The 25987-nt window shown below is 39.4% G+C and overlaps 1 protein-coding gene across 1 annotated transcript in view; it reads right to left on the bottom strand.

Annotated features, from left to right (window-relative positions):
* The window catches only part of VPS8 (VPS8 subunit of CORVET complex), a 439537-nt gene that overhangs the window by 217303 nt on the left and 196247 nt on the right, over nt 1-25987 (bottom strand). The window contains exons 25-30 of the mRNA XM_007936030.1: nt 18924-18995; nt 9374-9493; nt 8032-8088; nt 3355-3437; nt 2347-2431; nt 1391-1489 (exon numbers count right to left, since the gene is read on the bottom strand). Of these exons, the coding sequence (XP_007934221.1) occupies nt 1391-1489; nt 2347-2431; nt 3355-3437; nt 8032-8088; nt 9374-9493; nt 18924-18995 (516 nt within the window). The remainder of the gene's footprint in view (nt 1-1390; nt 1490-2346; nt 2432-3354; nt 3438-8031; nt 8089-9373; nt 9494-18923; nt 18996-25987) is intronic.

Here is a 25987-nt window from a genome sequence, read left to right as displayed (position 1 = left end):
GCCATCTAGATGCGACAATGGGTCTCTCCTCATCCAGAGCAAAGAGGGATGAAGTAAACCAAAGATGCACGGGAACAATTAGTCCAAGTGACTGGTACACCATGCAATCCTCAGCCTACACAACTATGAGACCAGAAGCACTAGATGGTGACCAGCTACCACTGTCAACCACTCAGAAGGGGATCTCTGTAGCAGATGCTGGGCAGAGTGGGAGAACAATGTGGAACAATACTCAAAATCATTAAAAAAAAGGGGGCGGTACCAGGTTTCCTTGTTTGATAGAGCCTGGTAAAACCTCTGAGACTATGGCCCCTAGCTGCCCTTCAGGTCTGGAATTGAACCCAGTCCTGTGGCTGCCAGCCAGACAAAAGACAGGCATGTAAACTGAACATTTACATTAGGTAGATACTCCTTGGAGAGATCAATCATGGGAGAATACAAGGGCTGTGTATGCATAGGGAGATAGCTTGGGAGGCAGGAATGCATGGGAGGGAAGGACACAGGGAAGTGGTAACTATAGGGAAGAAGTGGGAGGGGAGTTGTTGCACTGTGGGAAATTGTAATCAATTTCATGAGACAAAGTGTATGTGAGCTGCTGTATGGAAAATGAATTTGCTCTGTAAACATTCACCCAAATCAAAATAAAAATTAAATGGGGGAAAAAAAAAACAGCATGCATAAACAAAATCGGTGAAATCAGCTGACCACAGCTAGGTCAGAATCATTGTCCTGATACACAAGGGAAGGAAATATATCAAAGAGAGCATCTCATCGCAGTAATGTTTCTAAAATTTCATTAGGTGACTGGAGGGAATGGCTTCTGTTATCTACTGGGGAAGAAGATCAGAAGTACTATTAGAATCCTTCTAAGAACTTTGTAAAATCTCACTAATATTCCAGTTTGTCACTAGCTGACTGAACATGGGCTATTTTCAGAAGTTATAATATAATAACTTTGGTTATGTTGTAAGAAGAGATCATTCCCTGGACAAGGATATCATGCTTGGTAAAGTGGAGGTCAACAAAAAAGGGGAAGGCCCTCAATAAGATGGATTGACACAGTGGCTACAATCATGGGCTCAGGCACAGCAAGGATCGTGGGGCTGGCAAAGGACTGGGCAATGTTTCCTTTTGACATACATGGGGTTGCTATGAGTTGGAGACAACTCGATGGCACCTAACACCACCAACAACATGATATGATAAATTATATATGACATAAGGTTTATGAATGCAAATATAGGATGGAAACAAATTGTGTGAAAACGACTATAATCCTAAAGTAAATTAACTTAATAGTATGACATTGCTACTGCTTAGTTACCATAAAATTAATTTGGGAGATATCCATTCAAACAGGGAAGTTAAAAAATATTTGTTGAATCAGTACCTCAATATGATCCATTGCTTTCTGCCATACAGACTGCTTTTCCTCTGCACTGTGTCCAGGAATGGATAAGATATTATGAATGTAATTAAAGACTTCTTCCTGAAGAGCACAAGACAATATAATTTATCTACGCATTCACTCAAGCAATACTGAGTCAGTACCTACTATCTGTACCAATCTTGGTGAGCATCTAGTATGAGGGCATGGAAAACCATTTGGAGATAGTTAACTGATGGATCATTGACACTACAGAGAAAAGGTAGCTGTTTAGAATATACTCTTAAAAGTTATAATCCTGTTCCAATTAATTTTGGTCTCAATTACTGACTTCCAATAACCTAATGAGGGAGTATTATACCTCTGCCTTTGGTGGTTCCTGCCCACATTCCCAGTTTCATCACAGATCATTCTTACCCTTGTCTATTATGCTCTGGCTAACTTGATCTTCCCTTCAGCTGTATGATCTCTACTTAGTTTCTTGATTATGTCAAAAATTTTCCTACCTCAAGGCCTTTGTATATACTGTTCGTTATCCTTTAGCACTTTTCCCTTCACTCTTTGCTTGGATGTCTTCTTCTCAAATTCTAAAACTCAGTTTATATGCCACTTCCTCTGAGATTACTTCTCTGCTTGATCTATGTCAGTTCTCCCATTATCCTCCAAAGTTGTATCATTCTATCTTTCCTAGCACCCATCACAACTTGCAATTATACATTTGGTTCTTTGTTTGTTTAGTATCAGACTCCTCACTAAACAGTTAAGTTCCAAGACTGCAGGTACTGTATTTGTTTGCAGTGTATACATGACTTATAATAGGAATGCAATAAAAAGCTGTTAAATGAAGAAAACCTTGGAGCAGTAAAATATATCTAAGTATTTCTACTGAAAAGTTATTTTTACTCAGTAAAGGAAAAAAATGAAGTTTAAAAAAAGGGTAAATTATTCTCTTAACTCACCTCTCTAAGTGGGTCACGTAAGTAGCAATCAATAATTTTGTCATACTGGTGTTCTCGTTCATACATAAACTCGCAAATTTGATAGCTAGAACGTAAGAAGCAAAACTTCATTGTACCAAACAGGCAGGTGGTTATTAGCTTATTGCTTTGACAAGCTTTCTCAAGCATGTAGGTTCATATTAAGAGAAATGAATATACTAGACAGGATGTCTACTGTTAAATGAAGACACAGTAGCTACGGGAGATAAAATCTGCTATTCCTCTAAATATAGGTTTAAGATGCTATTGAGAACTATGTTTATAAAAATCTGAAAGCCTGGTACAAAAGAAATGTTAAAGCAAAACTGTGTCATGTAAGAAATAGTCAATACATTATATATCCATTACTGATTTGCCAAAATTTTATACGAAGAGCCTAAGCTCAGAATTAAATGTCAAATAAAACAACATTCAACAAACTAGATAAGTAGCTGTGTAATAAGCATGTTATATCTTATTTGCTATTAACTTTGTTGAATCAATTAGACTGAAAGTGACTCCTCATTGGGTTTCCAAGGCAGTACCTCTACGGAAGTAGATTGCCCAATCTTCCTTCTGATGAGTGCCTGGTGGTTTGAACTGCCAGCCTTCTGGTTAGCAGTCAAATGGCTTAGGCACTAAGCCACCAGAGCTCCCTTATAATATATTTAACTGTCAAAAATCTATATAGTCCCAGGGACTTTTAAGAAATTTTTTTTTTTTTGAGAGAAGATTTCACTTTCATACTATGACAAATGTACAAACACTTCAAATTTATCCACTGTCAATTTCTGCCAATTTTACCAATTTCTAGATTTCAATTGAAAAGCAAAAACTTTCACACTTAGGTTTTCTTGTTATTGTTATTCTTTGCATAATCTTTGCATATTAAAAAAAGCAGCAGTGTTATTAATAAGCTGGGTTTCAAGTCAGAGAAATGTAATTCGATAGTTCTAGTGGAAACTAATACATGTCTTCAAAGCAACTTACAACTCAGCTTTTTCTGCCATACGGATGAGCCGACTCTCTTCAAATTGAACTATGCCTCCAGCCTGCAGCAATTCTAAAAGGACCTGAACATTTAAAATAAATAAGTGAGAACAGTTTGGAATTTATTTTTACTTACTATCTCTTTAAGAATCCATTCAGTCACGCAGAATATAATTTTTGTAAATTCATGTGTCTTACTTGACATGTTTGGCTTGCTTTCCCATAAGCAAGCTGTTAAGTTGGCATTACAGTGTTGATCATATTATATGTCTTATAAAAAAGATAAATGATTTCTATGGTTCACACATGGAAGGAATGCCCAGTGATTTTTTTTAAAGCCCTATTAAAATATTAATATAATATTCAACATTAGAATATTGAACTAATCTTCCACTAAGCTAAAAATATCTATATACATCCTCTTAAGAAGTCAGTTTCTGTCTAGTGTTTTTATGTTTTATAGTTCTTTAAAGTCTGATGTCCACAGGTAGTATACATGCTTACATGTTAATTTTTCTAATTAAATGTTGTTGTTAGGAGCTGTCAAGTTGATTCAGAAGCATAGCGATCCTGTACAACACATCAAGACACTGCTGTGTCCTGTGCCATTTTCACAATCCTTGCTATGCTTGAGTCCATCATTGCAGCCACTGTGTCAATCCATCTCATTGAGGGCCTTCCCCTTTTTTGCTGACCTTCCACTTTGCCAAGCATGATATCCTCCAGGGAATGAATGGTCCCTTCTGACAACATGACCAAAGTAAGTGAGAGGAAGTCTGGCCATTCTCTCCTCTAAGGAGCATCCCTGGTTGTGTGTCTTCCAGGATTGATCCATTCATTCTTTTGGCAGTTGATAGCATTTTCAGTATTCTTTGTCAACACCACATTCAAAAGCAGTATAACATCTGATTTCTTGACTGCTGCTGTGGGTGTTGACTGTGGAGCCAAGTAAAATGAAATCTCTCACAACTTCAATCTTTTCTCCATTTATCATGATGTTGCTTTTTGGCCCGTTGTGAAGAATTTTGTTTTCTTTATGTTGAGGTGTAATCCATACTGAAGACTGTATTCTTTGATCTTCATTAGTAAGTGCTTCAAGTCCAAGTCCTCTTCACTTTCAGCAAGCAAGGTTGTTATTATCTGCAGATCACAGGTTGTTAATGAGTCTTCCTCCAATCCTGATGCTACATTCTTCTTCATACAGTCTAGCTTCTCAGATTATTTGCTCAGCACACAAATTGAATAAGTATAGTGAAAGGATACAACCCTGTAATATATCCTTCCTGATTTTAAACCATGCAGTTATTTCTGTGTTCCATCTGAATGACAGCCTATTGGTCTATGTACAGGTTCCTCATGAGCAAAATAAGTGTTCTGGAATTCCCATTCTTCACATTATCCATAATTTATTGTGATTCACACAATCATGTGCCTTTGCATGGTCAATAAAACACAGGTAAACATCTTTCTGGTATTCTTTGCTTTTAGCTAAGATCCATCTGACATCAGCAATGATATCCCTTGTTCCATGTTCTTTTCTGAATCCAGTTTGAATTTCTGGAGTTCTCTGTCAGTATACTGCTGTAACTGTTTTTGAATTATCTTCCGCAAAATTTTACTTGTGAAACATTAGGGTTCATATAATTTTTAACCACACCAGGTAGTTGAATAAGTAGCTGAATAAAAAAGATAACTAGAATGTTGAGCTTGATCTATCAATATTTTAAAATAAATCTCAAAAAAATATGATAGTCATTGGATAGTCATTAGAGCAACATCAGAAAGTTCTTTCTTATATTTAAACTCAGTATGCAGAGTAACATGACCCTTCTCAGAACTCAGGAAACCATTTAACCAAGTACTTTCCTAAAATAGTAACTTTATTATTTTCAAGTTAAATAAATATTGAAGAAAAGGCAGGAAAGAAATAAAACCTATCCAAATTATACATTTATTTCAGAACCCTAATATAATCCATTTTGAGTGCTATAAAATGCTAACAGAACAAATATAGACTGGATCACATCTGCTAGAAGCCTCAATCTGGAATGCCAGTGCTAGAGCCAGTCTGACCAACTCACTAGAACTGGCCATTAAATTTTCAGGAGCATTGCAACCTGGTTGTAATGGATTGAATTGTGTTCCTCCAAGACAGCTGATGTCCTAACCCCCCTATACCAGTGAATGAGACCCTGTTTGGAAACAGGGTTTTTCTTTTGTTATGTTAATAAGGCCATACTGGAATAGGGTGAGTCCTAATCTAATCTCTGAGGGATGTTTTACAAAGAGCAGAGCACACGCAGAGAGTCACACAAAAGGCTAAGAGTGATGTGAAGATCTGTCTAAAAGCCAAAGAACATCAAGAATGTCAGGACTGCCAGAAACTGAAAGAGACAAGGAAATAACTTTCCCTAGAGCCAACCTCCTGATCTGGACTTCTAGCCTCCAGAATTGTGAGAAAATAAATTTCTGTTCCTTAAAGCCATCCATTTGTAGTATTTTTGTTATAATAATACTGGGAAACTAAGACATTGCTTGTTAAACACAGCTCTGATTAAAAATCAAATTATATAATTTTACAGTTAAAATAAAAAAGGTAATTGATACTCAAAAGTCAAAATTTCCTAATTATTTTATTACACTTTACTATAATTTATGCTCTTGGGGTTCTTTAAGCTATGTGTATGACAGACGATTTATATAAGGGGATCACTGCCCATCTTAGCTGCATGTTCTGTGATATCATGCTGACAGATTGAAACTGGCTATGGAAACTGGAAAATGCTATAAATCTGGGCTTGATTTATTTGTTGATTGGCAGCAAACTATGGCCCGCAGCCTAATTTCACAAGGTCCGTAAACTAAGAATGATTTTACCTTTTTAAAGTGTTATCAAACACACACAAGAATATGTGTTAGAGGCTATGTGTGGCCCACAAATCCTAAAATATTTGTTATTTGGTCCTTTACAGAAAAAGCTTGCCAATCTCTGGTTAAGAAAGTGATAAAGAAAACAATAAGGCAAAAAATAAATAAATAAATAATAAAAGTGCTGGTCTGTAGGTTATATTGTAAATAACACAAAAAACTGAGGAAGTATTTTTCTAGTATTCAAAAATTGTTATCAGATTCAACAAATAAGTCATGTCACTGATAAATAAATAAAGTTCTGGTAGAAGCCTTCATTCAGTCACTTTTGTCTTATTTACATAAATGGAAATATCAGCCAACATTCATATTGGAATGACACTTGGCAAGCCACCTGTTAAACATTTATGAGCATACCACTGGAAATTACTCAAAAACACTGCACAAATAAATTCTGATATAGAGAAAATGGTACAAGGGAAATTGCTGAATTAGAAGGGAAGGAATTGGGTTTTAAACTTAATTATGACCTTGAGCAACTTACTTCACCAGTTTCCTCAACTTTTTAAATGAGGAGGAAAACTAGATCATCTCCAAGGAGACTCTCAGTATAATAATATTAATATACCATGATTACTTTTCAAGGTTTAAATTTTTACATTTAGATTTGGGTTTTCTTCTGCTTAAGTTAGTTATTTATATGTTGTTGTGCTGTTACATGCCATCGAGTCTGTCCCGACTCACAGCGACCCCTCCTTGGGTTTCAGAGGCAGTATCACTATGGAAGTAGATTGCCCAACCTTCCTTCTGAGGAGTGGATGGTGGGTTTCAACTACCAGCCTTCTAGTTAGCAGTCAAGTGCCTTAGGCATTACACTACCAGAGCTCCTAGTTATTTAAATAGAAAGTCTTATTTTATATAGAAATATCATGTATATCTAGATGTAATCTTACTGCCAACAGAGAAATAGGGGCAAAATAAGGGGTCTACCTTACTATTTGTATTCAACATAATTTAAAGAGATAACCAAAATGTTAGCAGCTGTTTGCTTCCCTAAGTCTGTAGCAAATACTGGGCCATAGCTGTGCAGAGAAAGAAAGGGTTCACTATGTTCTTTAGCTGAGAGCCTCAACTTCCCAGCTGTACAATATTACTACAAAAACATCAGCAGAGCTCTTTAAGTACTTAATTTTTATAGTGTACTTACCTGACAAAGGCTAGTCTGTCCATTTTAAATGAGATGACTTTTTTAGTGCTCACAATTATAGTAGGTAAGCTTTAAAACAAACCTACTCCTAGAAGTGACCCTCAAAAGAGTGGCATAGGTAAAAAGAAGTGGTAACCATACAGCCACTGTCTCACAGTCTCCAGAAAAGTTCAGCCCTAACTCAGTAGAGCTGTAGGGGATTCACAAAAGTTGAATGCCCTAATACACTGAGATCCTGCAGCTTTCTGGTTCAGGGCCACAGCAAACAGCAGTGGTTACTAGATTGATGACACTGGTAGAAAACAAGGTATGGTAAGTGCTAGCTATTGATACATAACAGAGAAGGACAAAGCATTCTCTTTGATGTCAAGCTTTACGCAAGATGAGCCCAGTGTGCCTAGGAAATTTAGCTGGATATAAGTTCCCTATGTATGTGCCTCTGACAATCAACCACCCTATTTTCTGGTTGCCACTATCTTTTGCTTAGTATTAGGGTCTGGCACAAGTCATTTTCCCCTTGTGTCTGGCACAGAAGAGTTCATTCTGGCTTACACTGCTGTCTTTCCCACTCTTTAGCAAAAAGGAGTTCTAGTAGTTCATACCTGCTGTCTTTCAGAGTGTCGGGAGTCATCGTCAGGACTACAGAGGAATTCAAGGACCTGGTCAGAGAAAAAGTATTTTTTTGTTGGATACCAGCATGCACTCCGTTAACACTGATATAATGAAAATAACAATAACTGTCCTTCCACTATCACCAATTCATTCACTCTGCCGTAACAAATACCACAGGTGTATGGCTGCAAAGACTGGCCTATGGATATGAAACATTAGGCTCAGGTATAGTCACAGTTTAACAATTTAATATGTACCTTACATTTCTTTACTGTTTAGAAATATGACTAGAAGGCAGCACCATTTATATACCTTAACATTAAGTTCCTTGATACCATGGATCAAGCAAAGCATAAATTTTGGCATTAGGTCGCTTGAATTAGAATCCTAACCTTATTAACATTTAATCATAACATTTATCTCTAGTAGTAACACTTACTAAGTATGACCTTGAATGAGTTACTTAATCTCCCCAGCCTTTAGTTTCCTAATCTGCAAAATGGGGATAATAACTTAATCTATTTCAGAGTTATTGGGAAGATTCAGTTAATTTATTCACATAAAGCTCTGGAACAGGCCCTGCCACTATGAAATGCTTAATAACTGCTAGGCAATATTAGCTACTATTTCTACAGATAAACAGTATTTTCTTTCCCACCTACAGAAAAGCAAGATATATTTTCAGAGTCAGTCATTCAGGTAACTTCCAATCTTCCAAAAGCAATCTCTCTTCCAGATGATAATCATCAAAGTCCTACTATCAATAAGACAGGGTGATTCTTACATGGGAAAACTCTTGAGTAAAGAATTTTATGCAATTTATAGCAACAGAAGAATTGAGAGAAGAGAATCTCTATAAATCAATCTCCACAAACTATATTCTTATGATACAAGATTACTATGCAAAGTCACACTATCCTATCCACAACATGTAATTTAAAAAAGATAGAAAAGACAGAAAGAAACTAGTTTCGATTCAAACCAAAATCTCAACAAGCCTCTCCTTGATAAGACACTTACTTACCTAATAATCAAAACCAAACCAAATTCATTGCCATCAAGTTGATTCTGACTCATAGCGACTCCCATTGGGTTCTGAGGCTGTAAATCTTTATGGAAGTAGATTGCCCCATCTTCCTTCTGCAGAGCAGCTGGTCAGTCTGAACCACTGACCTTCTGGTTAGCAGCAGCCAATGCCTTATCCACTATGCCACCAGAGCTCCGTAACCTACCCAATAGTCTATCATATTAAGAAACAGTGCACTCCAGTGAATTTTTATATAAACAGTGAACAGAAGAAAAATTCTAGTTCTTGTTATTAAAGACACTTACCTGATCAAAAAGAGTTCTGTTTACAAACAGTGTATTGTCTGGTTTTGCAAGCTGACGGGCAAGGAACGTAAAGAGACATCCTACTTGTGAGGGAGTGAAATCTGAATTCTCCACCATAACCTGATTAAAAAAAAAAAAAAAAAAAAGAAAGGCCATTTATTCAACACACCATCTAGTTTGACACAAAAAAATATACAATTAGGGGTGGAGGGAGCCTCATTATTGAAGGCTCATGAAAAGATTCTTGTACTGACTATGAAACAACTGAGCTTAATACCGTTTAGAAAAGGAGTACAAAGACTTGCAGATTGTGAAAGGAAAACATTGTAATGATTTTTGGGATATTTCTAGGCACAGTTTGGATGAGAACTGAATTGTTAGAGAGGTGGATGTAGGATTTCAAAAAAAAATATTAATCATGTGTCCCTATGAACTCTTAAAAGAGAATCCTTTACTTGGAATATGAAAATAACTCTCCTGAAAACACGTCCATCAACAAAGGAGGAAGGGAGTTGCTTTGGGGTTTGAAAGTAAGATAACCTGTAAGTAAAGGTTTCCCAGAAAGAAGTTACCTAGCCTATGGATCAATGGAGTAAATGGCTTCAGCCTTGTCTACCAGCAGTCCTTTGAGCAAATGATTTCAAAAAAGGAGTTTTTTACCATCACACACAGCCATCAAATCATAATCGTTCCTTTGCATTAAGTCAGCTTTCATTTCCTGAGTATCTACTAAATATAAGATGCTGGGGTCGATATCTTTAAGAGAATTATGAACTAGAAAGAACGATGAAATAGGTAAGCAAGCATCAAATAAAAGAATAATGGGATTAGCACTGTTAATAAAGGCATGAATGACTATGGAAGCACACTGGGAGAAAATTCAGTTTAACTGGTCAGAGGGCTTATTTGCAAGCTAAGTTTGAAAGCCCATGCATATTCTTTGATGGGAAAAATGTCAGAAGAGAAGGTCATCCAGGCAGACAAAAGAATGTGAGCAAAAGCATGGGCATGGGAAAATACCAGCTGGGTTAGTAACTATGTGTTTCATTAGGACACAGCAGCATGCATGAGGAGGAGTGAGAAATCAGACTGAAATGGAAGAGTAAGGCCTCAAATGTCATCCCAGAGAATCTGGAATGTATTCTGCAGAAATCTGTAGGGCTATTAACAGGTTCAACCAGGAGAGTGCTCATGATCTATGGTGTACTTAGGAAAATTACCCTGTCAGCAGTGTTTGGGCTAGAACAATAGAAGAAAGAAACAGAAGGCAAGGCAACAAAGATGCAAATGGTGCAGGGGTTCAAGGGAGAGACAAAGGGTTTGTGAACTAGGAAAGTAGTCATGAAAATGCAAAGAGGATCGAGTGAAAAAGATACTGCATAGTGAGAAGGACAGGGAACACACTTGTGTAGAAATGTGCAAAGGAGGAATCAAACATGATAGATTTTGAGCCTGACCAGCAGTGGGATGCCAATGCCATTAACAAAGAGACAGAGTGCAGGAGCTTGAGAAGGATGGTCACATGTTATTTTGGTCTAGTTGCATTTATAGGGGCAATCCTACAACAAATTAGAGTAGACAACTCTGTCCCATCCATTAAAAAGCCTTAAGCTCTCTCCTTCCATCTTTCATTCAAAGATAAAATGTAAAACATTCCCTTAGGACCTAGCTTTTGGTTCCCCCTTTCTTATTTTGCCAGCAGTACATCCCTTTCTTTGACTCTTGCTGCTTTTAGTCCAGCAATCACAGCTTGTTCAAGTATAGAATGAATCATTACTGGAATATAAAGATATTTCAAGTTGTAATCTATACGTATATTTAGGGATATCTAAAGTATATTAAAGGAACTCTGGTAGCACAGTGCCTAAGGCACTTGACTGCTAACCAGAAGGCTGGCGGTTCAAACCCACCAGCCACTTCTCAGAAGGAAGATGGGGCAATCTACTTCCATAGTGATACTGCCTCGGAAACCCAAGGAGGGGTTGCTATGAGTCGGGTCTGACTCGACAGCACATAACAACAACAACAAAGTATATTAAACTATTCAAAAAGCTTTGATAGCTTCAAAATATCTCCTATCACCACTTCCTTTCAGCATGCAAATCTCTTTTTGAGGACTCAACTCTTGGGGCCCAGCTAGTGCTCTTCTCTGCTTTCAGTCCTTCCCTTTGTTCAGTTAAGTATAAACTCCTAACTTTCTGATCCTAGAAACAGTTTTCATGAAATTAGTTCTACCTCATAGCCAGCCAATTCCCTTACCACCTCAGCAGGTATCCAACTGGTTTTCATCCTGAAAACTGTGGTTTTGCTCTCCATTTCCTCTCTCTGACCAATCTCAGAGGCCCTGCTTACAAAAGGTTCTGGGTAATCTTGTACAAAATGAAAAGATTAACTGTTTTTTCACTTTCATGTCTACAGCTACTTAGAACACATAATGTCCTAGGTTTGATGCCCTTAGGTTTGATCACTTGTTCACTGGTCACTGCCTGTAGCCTATGGTCACTTCTTCAAAAGTACACTGCAACAAATTAATGCAACTCTATCACCAGAATTATGAAAATAATCTCAAAAGTTCATTCTTCACTGAGTAAATGCTATTAAAACCACATACAAGAGTAGCAATTCACCAACAGTAATGGTATAAATACTTTATGCAGCTTTAGTCTCTTCATTTAGATCATTCTTGCAATTTAGTATAGCTTTAAATTCAACTTCAAATTTAATCAACTCGTAAACATTTCATGAACATCTATTGGGTTCCAGGCAATGTGTTAAGTTTTGAGCCTGTTAAAGAAATACAGTCTTTACCTTCAAGAAGGTCAATTCCAAGGAAGAGAAAATACATGTAGACAATTACAATACAGTGTGCTAAGTATAGCATCAAGTGTTAATAGAGAGAAAGGGAAACTAATAAAAACTGGAAGTGTGGGAGAGAGTTCAAAAAGATTTCTCATGGGAGATATCTGAGTTAAGTCTTGCAAAAAGGGTAGACAAAGGGAAGGAAAAATCATGACTGGCTGAAAGAAAACCCTGCAAAGGATGTATACAGTGATAAAGATGACACAGAAAGGTCAGTGAGTTCCCAAAATTTAATATACATGAAGAGTACATTACACAGGATGTGTTGGTGGAAATGGGAAGCAGTTATGAAGAAGTCAGGGACCAGAAAATACAGGAGGATCTTGTTTGTCATGTAAACAGTTTAGATGCATGCAGCAGAAAGTGCTATTTGTGCTCAAAATGTTTTTCTTCTTTACTTAGTAACAGAGCTCATTTTGTAGTTAAACATATAATCAGCACATTCTCTTTTAGCAGTTGAGGGGCTATATATCTAAGTTCTGGCCAATATGATGTAAGCAGAATTGTAGTACACAATTTCTAAAAAGTTTCCTTAAAAAGGGAAACACGTTCTTCTTTCTGAATTCAAGCTGGCTAGAATGCTAATGTGATGGCTGGAACCTGAGCAGCCATCTTGGACCAAAAGACAGAATCCACGTGCTGAGGATAACAGAAGTGAGATGGAAGGAAACTGTATCCCTGATTCGTTTGTGAAGCCATTCTACCAGAACAGGCTCCCTACCTCCAGACTTATATGGGAAGAAACAAATTCCCATCACAATTAAACTTTGGTATTTTGAGTTTTCTATCACCCACGGCAGAATTTAATTCCAACTAATCCAATGAGGAGCCATAGAAGTATCAGGTAGAAGAGAGGTAAGATTATAAATTAAAGGAGGGTAAAATTACAGACAGGGAGACCATTTAGGAAGGTATATTGCATTCTAGGTTAAAATCATCCATACTAGCCATCTAGCATGGAACTGGAATTATTTGGGAGTTTAGCAATTCTATTCCCATTAGTTATCACTGCTTATCTTATAAGGTTAAAGTCACTGCCATTGAGTTGATTCAACTCATAGCCACCCCTCCTTGGGTTTCCAAGGTGGTATCTCTACGGAAGTAGACTGCTCAATCTTCCTTCTGAGGAATAGCTGGTGGGTTTGAACCACCAGCCTTCTGGTTAGCAGTCAAATGCCTTAGGCACTACCACACCAGAGCTCCCATAAGGTTAACAGATAGCTCAAATGAGAAAATGTATATAAAACTATAAAGAGCTAATACAAATGTAATGCATTAATATTACGTACAACTTTTAATTTTGGTTTCCAAAAAACAATGTCACTTTAATCAAAACATTATGGTCACTTTAATCAACAATAATCTCTTGTCGAAATAAATTAAAAGTCATTAAGGGAAAGAGACCTCCATTTTACAGCCAAATGAACAGAATGAGCACTCTAAGCTTTCAACCACAAGAAGATGGCCTGACTGAAGCTGTGCAGATGGGAAGGAAAAGAACCTGTCTCTGTACTCATTCATTAGCAACAACATGGATATCAAAATACCTTTGTTCTGAATCTAGTTAGACTTAGGCTGGGATCATCATCTCTGGGTGTCTCAAATCATTCACTTCAGTGCCATAGTAAAACTACCTTAGCAGCCAGCACGGAGATGGTGGTAGGAGATAGAAGATTCTTCACATTAATTATTTTCTTAAAGCACTCTGAAGTTCTTATTGCACATAATCACAGTAATAAAGCAATTATCATAATACACGTTTCTTACTTTGCATCCTGCAAAAAGCCGAGATATACTAAATGTTTTCTGAATGATTAGCATTTCATTCAGCTCTTGGGAACAAATGTACCATAATAAAATTTTAAAATATGACTGCAACTGTTCTGGTTACCAAGTGCCACTCTGACAAGAATATACCACCAATGGGATGACCTTAATAAACAAGAGTTTATTTCTTACAATTTGGAGGCTTTAAGTTCAAGTTCAAAGTACCAGGCTTTAGGTGCTGGCTGAAAGCCCCTTGACCTTGGGCTTCAGCTTTGCCTCTTGCTCCCGGCCCACTGAAGCTACTGGATGCTGAGGCCAACAAGCCCAAGGTTGACAAATAAAATGGCATAGTCCCAATGTTACCAAACCACATGGCAGGCCATTAACTCAAGTCCATTGAAAGTCCAAGGTCGGCAGAACATGACAGGCTGCTGAACAATGACATGGCTACAAGCAGGGTTCAAGCATGCCATAAGCTAGAAACCATTCCCAAAGCTGCTTGTTATACATGGGAAGCAGACCACATACCCAAAGCAGCTACTCAGCTGCTCCAATAGATTCCACCATGGAGTTAATTACCAATCTCACCATGGGGAATAACTATATTCAGCTGCCCAGCCACTCAGCCAGGCCCAGCCAAGTTGACACACAAACATAACCACAATTCCACCCCTTGTCAACTTGGCACCTGCACAGATCTTCAATGGATGGTATCTGTACAGATCACTTCACTGAGTGACTCCAGTTCCCTACTTCCTGAGTGGCAATCTCACCCCGCTGGCCTGGCAGGCCCCATTCCTCTCCCTATTGGGCATGGCAGCCCTGCCCCCTTACTCTTGGGCTGCGGCTATGACTCCATCCCATATTCTGTTCTGGGGACCTAGTGCCGCTTTGACAGGAATATACCACAAATGGGATAGTTTGAACAAACAGAAGTTTATTCCCTTACAGTTCAGGAGGCTAGAAGTCTGAGTTCAAAGTGCCAGGCTCCAGGGGCTGGGTGAAAACCCCTCAACCTTGGGGTTCAGCTCTGTCTCCAGCTCCCGGCCCAGTGAAGCTAGAGGCTTTTCTTCACTCAGAGAGCTGCTGGCTGCTGAGACTGACAGGCCCAAGGTCTTGACAAGTAAAAAGGCACAGTCCCAGCATTACCAAACCACATGGTGGGCCATTAATTCAAGTCCATTGTAAGTCCCAAGGTCGGCAGAGCATGGCAGGCTACTGAACAACGACACAGCTACATGCAGGGTTCAAGCGTGCCATAAGCTAGAGACCATTCCCAAAGCTTCTTCTTATATATGGGAAGCAGACCACATACCCAAAGCAGCTACTCAGGTGCTTGTGGTAGATCCCACCATGGAGGTGACTGCAAGTCTCATCATGGGGAATAGCTACCACCAGCTTCCCAGACACTCAACCAGGCCCAGCCAAATTGACACACACACTGAACTACCACAATTCCACCCCTTGTCAACTTGGCACCTGTACAGATCTTCAGTGGGTGGCATCTGTACAGATATCCTCACTGGGTGGGTCCAGTCCCCGAGTTCCTCTAAGTGGTGACCTCATCCTCTTGGCCTGGCGGGCCCCATTCCTCTACCTCTTGGGCATGGCAGCCCCGCCCCCTCACTCTTGGGTATGGCTATGGCTCCATCCCCCTGGCTCACATGAACAAGCAGCCCCATACTCCAGAACCAAGTTGGTGAAGGTCTGGCTCCTTGAAACCTAGGGGACTGTGGTCACTCCACCCCCAAAGGCCACGGTCCTACCCTTTCAGACTAAGGCAGCTCTGCTTCCATTTCCTTGGTCTCTCCTCTTCTGCTGATTAATGCTGAAGGCAACCCACTCCACAGGAATGGTTTTTAGGAATGCCCTAAAAACACTCAGCTTTCTTGCTCCCTGGGCCAGCCAACCTGCTACTCTACTTCATGCTGGTCTGCTCTACCAATTAACACCCAAAGGCAACCCACTCCACCAGGAAGCTGTGTACCCAATGGCACCCGGCTTTCTCTTCCGTGGGCTGGTAAGCCTGTTGCTGTTTAATGCCAGGCTCTGGGCTCTGCTACTGCCATCTCTCATGCTGGTCTCAGCTCTGCTGGTACTTCTCTGCCAATGTCTTGGCTCTGCTCCTGCCATCTCTCATGCCGTATGCCAGGGTCTCCCTGCCACGGCCTCAGGTCAAGGATGCACTCCACTCCTATTTCCACATTTTAGGTATCTGTCAGAACAGCACTCCACTCTCTTGGTACCAAATTCTATTCTGGTGACCTGGTGCCACTGACAGGAATGTACCACAAATGGGATGGTGCTAAAAGGGCAGGGAGGCCAAATGTTCTGACCTCCTCTAACCCCACAAGAGGAAGACAGAATCACCATCAGTAACCCAAGGCCTATTACTGCAAGGCCAGACATGCTGCCTCCCTCTAGCCCTCTCACCAACCCTGTCACCAACCGTTCCTCCCAAAGCACCCACCACCTCTCTCCTGGGTTCGATAATTCACTGCAGTGGCCACACAGAACTCACAGATTATGGGGTTTATTAGGGAAGCACCAGGCTATAATTCAAGTTCAGAAAAAACGCTCAGTCTCTCTCCCAGCCGGCTCTCAGCCAACAGTTTTCCACAGTCTTTCTCCCAGCAGTTCATGTCTCTTGCATCTCTTTCCCAGCAGCATGTGTCTCTCAGGAGCACATCCTTCCTCAGCCAGAGGTCAGAGAGAGCCTTCTGCCTCTAGGAGGCCTCCTTTTGAGCCTGGCAGAGTGGCCAAACCAACCAATCATAACATCAGAATTCTAAACACCTGGAAGAGAGCAGGAACCTCCCAGAACATTGTTTTGTGCCACTCCCAACAGAAATACCCCAGGTAGACAGCTTTAGCAATCAGGAGCTCCTCTGTTGCTCAGGGCAAATTCCACCTCAGAGTTTACAAAGACTTATGGGTAGAAAAGCCACACTAAGTAATTTACCACACCGCAGATGGCTTGAATAAAGAGTTTATTCTCTTACAGTTCAGGAGGCCAGAAGTCTGAGTTCAAAGTGCCAGGCTCTACAGGCTGGGTGAAAACTCTCAACCTTGGGGTTCAGCTCTCCCTCCAGCTCCCAGCCCACTGGAGCTAGAGGGTTTTCTTCACTCAGACAGCTGCTGGCTGCTGAGACTGACAAGCCCAAGGTTGACAAGTAAAAAGGCACAGCCCCAATGTTACCAAACCACATGGCAGGCCATTACTTCAAGTCCATTGAAAGTCCCAAGGTTGGCAGAGCATGGCAGGCTGCTGAAAAACGACATGGCTACATGCAGAGTTCAAGCATTCCATAAGCTAGAGACCATTCCCCAAGTCTTCTGCTTATATACAGGAAGCAGACCACATTCCCTACAGCAGCTACTCAGCTGCTTATGGTAGATCCCACCATGGAGTTGAGTGCCATTCTCATAATGAGGAATAACTACCACCAGCTGTCCAGCCACTCAACCAGGCCCTGCCAAGTTGACACACAAACTGAACTACCACAGTAAAATATTGCTGAACATGAGTATTTTAGGATCACAGAAGGGCAAATATTGTATTAGTCCACTATTGTAAAAAGTCATGGAAAGATTTGTACAAAGAATGAAATTTTCTTTGTTGGTTACCAAGGATGAGAGGGGAGGGAAGGGAGAGGAGGGACAATTGCTAGATAGGTAGAAGAAACAAGTAAGATTTTGGTGAAGGGAAAGGCAATATAATAAGAGTGAATGACCAACACACTAAGACTAAGGAAAAGGGAGACACAGAGAGATGCACAAGAGGTACAGACAACAAAGATAACACTTTTACATACACAATACTGCATTATCAGTAATAACAAACATTAATCTATAGATAGATAAATAAGGAGACAGGCTAAGTGATCAGCTATATCTAGGTAAAAAGGAATATACCCATGAACATGTATGTTCGGCAGAAGATACTTCTACATATGTACTTGTACGTGCTGTAAGAATGCTCACATGAACAGATCTAACAGAGGGCAAACTTACAATAACTTTTTAGCCACAGTCACAGCCACACCCTGAGGGAGTGAGTTGTTGGACTTGAAGGCTCAGGACCATGGTGGTGGGGGACATCAAGTTCAACAGGCATAACATACTACACAAAAACATTGTTCTACATCCTGCTTTGTTGCATAGCAACAGGGGTCTTAAAAGTTTGCAAGCAGCCATCTAGATGCAACAATGGGTCTCTCCTCATCCAGAGCAAAGAAGAATGAAGACGACCAAACACACATGGAAGCAACTAGTCCAAGGGATTAATGGAGTATGCAAACCTCAACCTACATGACTATGAGAACAGAAGAACTAAATGGTGCTCAGCTACCACTGTCAACCTCCTGGAAATGGATCAGTGCAGGAGTTGCTGGATAAAGCGGGAGAACAATGTGGAACAAAACTCAAAATCATTTAAAAAAAAAAGTCTACGCTTACTGGTATGATAGAGACTGGTGAAACCCATGAGACTATGGACTATAGTCATCCTTCAGGCCTGGAATTGAACTTACTCCTGTGGCTTCCAGCCAAACAACAGACAGGCATATAAGGTGAACATTTATACCAGGTAGGTATACTCCTTAGAGCAATCAATCATGGGAGATCAGAAGGGTAGTATTTGCACAGGGAGAAAGCCTAGAGGACAGGAATGCACAGGAATGAAGGACACAGAGAAAAGGTAACCACAGGAAGGAAGTGGGAAAAGAGCTGTTACATTATGGGAATTGTAATCAACATCATGAAACAAAATGTGTATGAACTCCTGTACAGAAAATGAATTTTCTCTGTAAACTTTTACCCAAATCACAATTAAAAAAAAAAAAAGAGTATTTTAGGACTTGCTATACAATGATTCTACCTTAATAAAAACATCACTAAAGACATGTATTCCTTGAATACTTACTTTCAACAAAATATCCACAATTCGCTGTTGATATTCCACAGCTTGTTTATCATTCTTAAAATCTTCGAAGGTCTAAAAGGAAGAAACTTTTTAAATAATTTATTATTTGCAAATTTATAGGGAAACAAGATATTAAATTTTTGTTAACAAAATCCAAATACATTCCCAAATAAGACAACCAGTCTTCAGTGGATTTTTCCTTATATACCTTTAATGATGAGTTACTCTTAGTGAGGAAAGCAGAAAGCTATAGCATTTAATATCACATGCTATTCAGAGGCTTACAAGTAGATCAATAGTATAGAAATTGAGCAGATAACATACAACCAAAAAGGGATTTATGAAAGGATATCTAACAGCAAAGAAAAAGAGAAGGAACGCTAATGGCAAGAGGCAATTTTGGAGAAAGGGCTTGAGGCAGAAGGATGGAATACCACATGCTCCACATTCAGTCTATGTACTTGGACATGATTACTGAAAAGCAGTTTATTAATGGCCATGAAAAGTAATCCTCATGATTTCCATGACAACTAAGAAGAAATGATGCTCAAAGACAGGTATTTTTTTAATTGTAATGGTAAAACTGTCAAAGTATTGAAATTCTGCAAGCCTACTTACAAAGAATAGGTATCTTATTCCATAACCACTGCCAAATAAAGCACTCTTTATTTTATGTGCCTGCTCAAGTAGAACAAATGTATTTTCAATAGAACATGCATCAAAGTAAATGACAGCCCAAAGTCTGCCCGGCAGTATAAGATAATCGTATGTCACAAAAATAGCTAGTCCACATAGGATAAATATATGAAGGAATTGGAATTTTATCCATTATCAAAAATGGAAATAAAAATATTTATTGAATACTAAAAATGATGAAAGACTTGAAGATCTTTCCTATGGCTTTCACTTAGCACATCAGGCTCTGAAAAATGTTTAAAATCCATATAGCAATAATTTATTGCTTTTTCCTGAAACAAGAAAATGGACTACTTACTGTCCTAGTAGATAAAAAAGGAATTTCATAGTCATGAGCTTTCAAGACTGCATCACAATTACATTCAAGCCAGACTGCTTGCTGGTCTTTAAATGTGCCTTCAGCTCCCCCAACTTCTTCCAGAGCAGCCCCCTTTGCTTGGCTTTTTTCTTATTAGCATGCCCTTCCCTTCCTTCTCCCGTCTAGCACACAGTAGGCACTTCACAAACAACTGCTGAATTGTCTATTTATTATATTTACAGAGAAATATAAATTTTAAAAAACAATCTTTTGCTTTAACTATTCTGCTTTGCTGCCAATTAGTTGAGAAATGCTTCAATGAGTTACCAAGGAGACTGTAGGAATTCTTAATCTGGAAAGCTTAAAGAGAAGAAATTTTGACATTTAAACAGGTTAAATATGACCCTGCCTGAAGACAGGTAGATGGCCTAGAAAAACCCTCAGGTCTGTCTTCTGGTTTGTAAGAAACACACACACACACAAACACATCAGGCTGCCGAAGATCTATGTCACTCTACAAGTACAAAAAGAAGGTACAACCTACTAACAAAAGGGCTATTCAGATAAAATACAAAACCATGAAGAATTAACATATGTAATTTTAAAACTACAGCAGTGACAGCAAGTAAAAAAAGAACTTTCCTACCCACTTTCCTTTTTGGCAGCATGTACTCACTGCTTTGAAACAGATATTGAAAGTTTGTTTCTGTAAGCATAATTAAGTGGTAATATACTAAAGTGTGAATATTATGATACATATGATGACATATTTTGGTCTACTTAACAACTGTCACCAAAATGGCAAATATTTGTTATAATATAATCATTTCTCAAAGATGCTTCTGACAGTATAATGCTTATTAAAGGGGTAATACACAAAGATGTCGTAATAGACAATTAGAGTTTTGGAAACACAAAGGTAGACTTGTGAATTTGGTCATCAAAATGTCTCACTGTAGTCCCTTAAGAATTATTGTGGGGTTTCTGTAACATAATGATAGCCAGTTAATCCTAACTCAGGGTCACTAACTTGTTCTGTAAAAGCTAGACAGTAAATACTTTAGGTTTTTCAGACTACATGTGGACTCAGTCACATATTCTTCATTTATTTTTTTAACAACCTTTTACAAATGTAAAAACCATTCTTGGCTTACAGAGGCCAAATGGGACTGGATTTTGTCCACAGGCTATCGTTTGTAGGCCCTATAGAAATCTAGTCACACATCCCTCAAAAAGGTCAATATAATTAAAAAAGAGAGAACAAATAGAATCATCTAAAATTCATGCTAGTGGAAAAAGTAAGAGGTCGACAGATACCAAAAACTTCTACTTACACGTAAGTGGGAAAATGTTGTTGTTGTTGTTGTTATATGCCATCAAGTCGGACCCAACTCATAGTGACCCCTCCTTGGGTTTCCAAGGCAGTATCACTACGAAGTAGATTGCCCAACTTTCCTTTCCAGCCACAAGGAGTGGCTGGTGGGTTTGAACCTCCAGCCTTCTAGTTAGCAGTCAAGTGCCTTAGGCACTACACTACCAGAGCTCCCAAGTGGGAAAATAAACCTCCTAAATTAGCAGCGTTTGCTCCAAAGCCCTTACCACAAAAGAGAAGTCAGGTACTAGGACATGGTAGAAGAAAGGAGGACGAGAAAAGGTTCTAGTCGGAGCAAAACACCTGTAACATCAAACAGAATTCACCTCCAGAAGTGAAGAGGGATCCACGCTGGATAAGGAAATACTGAGATCAGTGCCGAGACCCAGCGGATCTGAGCACTGTCTGGTAGGGAGATAAATGGAAGGGGTCAGGAAAGTATAGATCAGAGGTAGCAGTCTTGAGAAGATACAGCTTTTGGGATAGAGGGAGGTACCTTGGAATGGGGAGCTATTTCTTGGAGGGCTAATCAGGAAGTGGGAAAGGCTTATGGTAATGAAAGAAGTAGACCAAGATAAAGTTGCTACTAAAACAAGATAATATCAAAGAATGAGAAGATGACAGATTACATGAAAAGATGCGATTTATTTAAGAAATTATACTTTATTGTGGTAAAATTAGAAGGCAATTTTGAACTAGGAAAACCATTAATCATTTTCTCCCTTCTCCCAATAAGGTCACCTACTACTCCAGAAAAATCCAACACAGAAAATGAGAATACAAACTTTTCAGCAGAAGAAGGCTCTTTAGAATAACGTATAACAAAAACTAGAAACAAAACAGAGGTAAACGATACCAATTCCAATTTTACCAGTATGTAAAATACACCACATATTTTTAAACATTTAAAAACAAACAACTGCAGATAAGAAAGACTCCTACTAATTAGAAATTTAAGAATTCAGAAAAGATATGAACAAAGAGTGGGAAGATATGAAATAAGACTTGGCGAATTCAGAAAAGCAAATGTGAAAAAAAGACGTCACCTCAGAAATGAAGACAAAATCACAAGAACGACAAGATTGACCAAAAGTGCAGTAAGAGCAAATGTTGTTGTTAGGTACCGCTGTCGAGTCTATTACAACTCATGTACAACAGCACGAAACAATGACCGGTCCTCCACAATCCTTGCTATGCAGAGCCACTGTGTCAGTCCATCTCGTTGAAGGTCTTCTCCTTTTCCTCTGACCCTCCACTTTACCAAGCATGATATCCTTTCTCTAGGGACTGTTTTCGATAACATAACCAAAGGAGGTGAGATGAAGCCTGGCCGTTCTCGCTTCTAAGGAACATTCTTGGCTGTGCTTCTTCCAGGATAGATTTATTCATTCTTCTGGCAGTCCACTGTATTTTCACTATTTTTTACCAACACCACAATTTAAAGGCATTAATTCTTCAGTCTTCCTTATTCATTGTCCAGCTTTCACATGCATATGAGGCAACTGAAAATACCATGGCCTTAGGTTGGGAGCTCTGGTAGCATAGTGGCTAAGACACTTGCCTGCTAACCAGACGGCTGGCGGTTCAAACCCACCAGCCACTCCTCGGAAGGAAGGTTGGGCAATCCTACTTCCGTAGTGATACTGCCTCGGAAACCCAAGGAGGGGTCGCTATGAGTCAGGTTTGACTCTACGGCACATAACAACAACAACAACAGGTTAGGCACACCTTAGTCTTCAAAGTAGTATCTTTGCTCTTTAACACTTTAAAGAAGCCTTTTGCAGCAGATTTGCCCACTGCAACTGGATGTCTGATTTCCTGACTGCTGCTTCCATAAGTGTTGATTATGAATCCATGTAAAATGAAATCTCTGACAACTTCAATCTTTTCTCCATTTAGCATGATATTGCTTATTGGTTCAGTATGAGGATTTTTGTTTTATGTTCAGGTGTAATCCATACTGAAGGCTGTAGTCTTTGATATTCATGTGTTAAGTCCTCTTCACTTTCAGCAAGCAAGGTTGTGTTGTCTGCATATCAATTGTTAATGACTCTCCCTCCAGTCCTGATGCCTCATTCTTCATACAGTCCAGCTTTTTGGATTATTTGCTCGGCATGCAGACTGAGTAAGCATGGTGAAAGGATACAACCCTGGTGCACACCCTTCCTAATTTTAAACCATGCAGTATCTCCTTGTTATGTCCAAATGACAGCCTCCTATTCTATGTACATATTCCTCATGAGAACAATTAAGTGTTCTGGAATTTCCATTCTTCTCAATGTTACCCATCTTTTGTTATGATCCACACAATCACATGCTTTTGCACAGTCAACAAAACACAAGTAAACATCTCTCTGGTATTCTTCGCTTTCAGCCAAGATCCATCGCACATCAGCAATGATATCCCACATCCTCTTCTGAATCCAGTTTGTATTTCTGGAAACTCTGCTGCAATCGTTTTTTAATTATCTTCAGCAAAATTTTACTTGTGTGTGATATTAACATTACGGTTAGATAATTTCCACATTCTAATTAGGTAACCTTTCTTTGGAATGGGCACAAATACTGATTTCTTCCAGTCAGTTGGCCAGGTAGTTGTCTTCCAAATTTCCTGGCATAGACGAGTAAGTGCCTCCAGAGTTGCATCCATTTGTTGAAGGATCTCAATGGGTATCCTATCAATTCCTGGAGCTTTTTTTTTTTTTTTTTTAATGCCAATTCCCTCAGTGCAGCTTCTACTACTTCTTCCATTACCTTAGTTCTTGATCATATGCTACCTCCTGAAATGACTGAACATCAACCAATTCTTTATGGTACAGTGACTCTCTATTCCTTCCATATTTTGCTCCTTCCTAATCACTCAATATTTTGCCCACAGAATCCTTCAATATTGCAATTTGAGGCTTGAGTTTTTTCTTCAATTCTTTCAGCTTGAGAAATGCTGAGTGTTCTTCCCTTTTGGTTTTCTACTTCCAAGTGTTTGCACATTTCATTATAATACTTTACTTTGTCTTCTAGAGCTGTTCAGCTCTTTAATTTCAACATTTCTTCCTTTCACTGTAGCTACTCTCCATTCAAGAGCTAGTTTCAGAGTCTCTTCTGACATCTATTTTGGTGTTGTTTTCCTTCCCTGTCTTTCTAATGTCCTTTTGCTTTCTTCATGTATGATGTTCTTGATGTCTTCCTACAACTCATCTGGTCTTTGGTCACTGGTACTCAATGTATCTAATCTATTCTTCAGATGGTCTCTAAATCCAGATGGGATATACTCAAGGTCATATTTTGGCTCTTGTGGACTTGTTTTAGTTTTCTTCAGCTTCAACTTGAACTTGCATATGAGCAACTGATGGTCTGTCTGTTCCTGTGGTTCAGTGTAATACTTGGATGGCTTTTCTAGCCAGGGTCTTTGTGACTCCCACCAGATGACTGGGTGGAACTATGCAAATGTAAGATACTTATGGCTTACTAAGGGGATTGGGTAGCCAGTGAATAATATAAATAAGGTTCGTGGCACCCTTGTGGAGGTGGGGCCATGCTAATAAGGTATATGGAACGCTAATGTGGGGACTGGTTAGTTTCGTCACTCAGCTAGGCTTCAATGCATCTTACTAGAGGCAAAAGGGGAATCTCATGGCTATTAAGAGGGAAGAGCTAGAGGTGGAGTGAAGCATATCCTTAGACCTCAGATCCCTGTGTTGTACCTCCTTGTCAGAGAGATAGCAGAAGAAGACCAGCTGAGAGATGGCAGCAATGGAACCAAGAGGCAAGAGATAGAGTGGTGTGTGCCAGCCCACAGAGGGAGAAAATTGAATGCCTTCTGGCAGGAGGTTTGCTGGTGGAGTGCGGTGCACCTATCAGCAGAGCTAAAAGATCTTTGTAACACTTTTCTGAGTAGGGCAGAGGCTAGGCCCAGAGGCCAAGGGTCAGAAAGGTGAGGGCATAGCAAAGGGAGAATGTCCTGATCGAATAATTGTATCCCAAGAGCATTCCTGAACCTGAATTGTAACCTGTTCCTTTCCTAAAAAAATCCATAATCTTGAGTTTTGTCTGTGAGTTCTCTGTGGCCATTGCAATGAATTAGAGAACCCAGCAGAGAAGTAGCGAGTTCTGTGACAGGGATGAGGTAAAGAGGCTGGTGGGTGGTAGCAGTCTGATGTCACAGGAATAAGCCTTCGGCTGCTGATGGTGATTCTGCCTCCCCCTTGTGAAGTTAGAGGTCAGATGAGAATGCCACCTTCACACCCTTTTTGCAGTTCCATATTTAGCTCCTGGTCTTGTTTTGAGATGACATTGAGCTTCTCCACTGCCTCTTGACACAGATGTAGTCGATTTGATTTCTGTGCACTCTATCTGGCAAGGTCCATGTGTATAGTCACCATTTATGCTGTTGAAAAAAGGTATTGGCGATGTGTAAGTCATTGATCTTGTAAAATTCTATCATGTAATTTCCAGCCTCATTTCTATCACTGAGGCCTTATTTTCCAGCTACCAATGATTCTTCTTTGTTTCCAACTTTCACATTCCAATCACCAGCAATAATCAATATATCCTGATTACATGTTTGGTCAATTTCAGACTGTGGAAGATGGTAAAAATCTCCAATTTCTTCATCTTTTGCTTTGGTGGTTGGTGTGTATATTTGAATAATAGTCATATTAACTGGTCTTCCTTGTGTTGTTGTTGTTGTTGTTTGCCATC

This window comes from Orycteropus afer, unplaced genomic scaffold (genome assembly GCF_000298275.1).
Source record: "Orycteropus afer afer isolate SDZICR_OR568_19922 unplaced genomic scaffold, OryAfe1.0 scaffold00032, whole genome shotgun sequence".
Lineage (NCBI taxonomy): Eukaryota > Metazoa > Chordata > Mammalia > Tubulidentata > Orycteropodidae > Orycteropus > Orycteropus afer.
The sequence above is the reverse complement of the archived record's forward strand: the minus strand, read 5'-3'. Positions and strand labels throughout refer to the sequence as shown.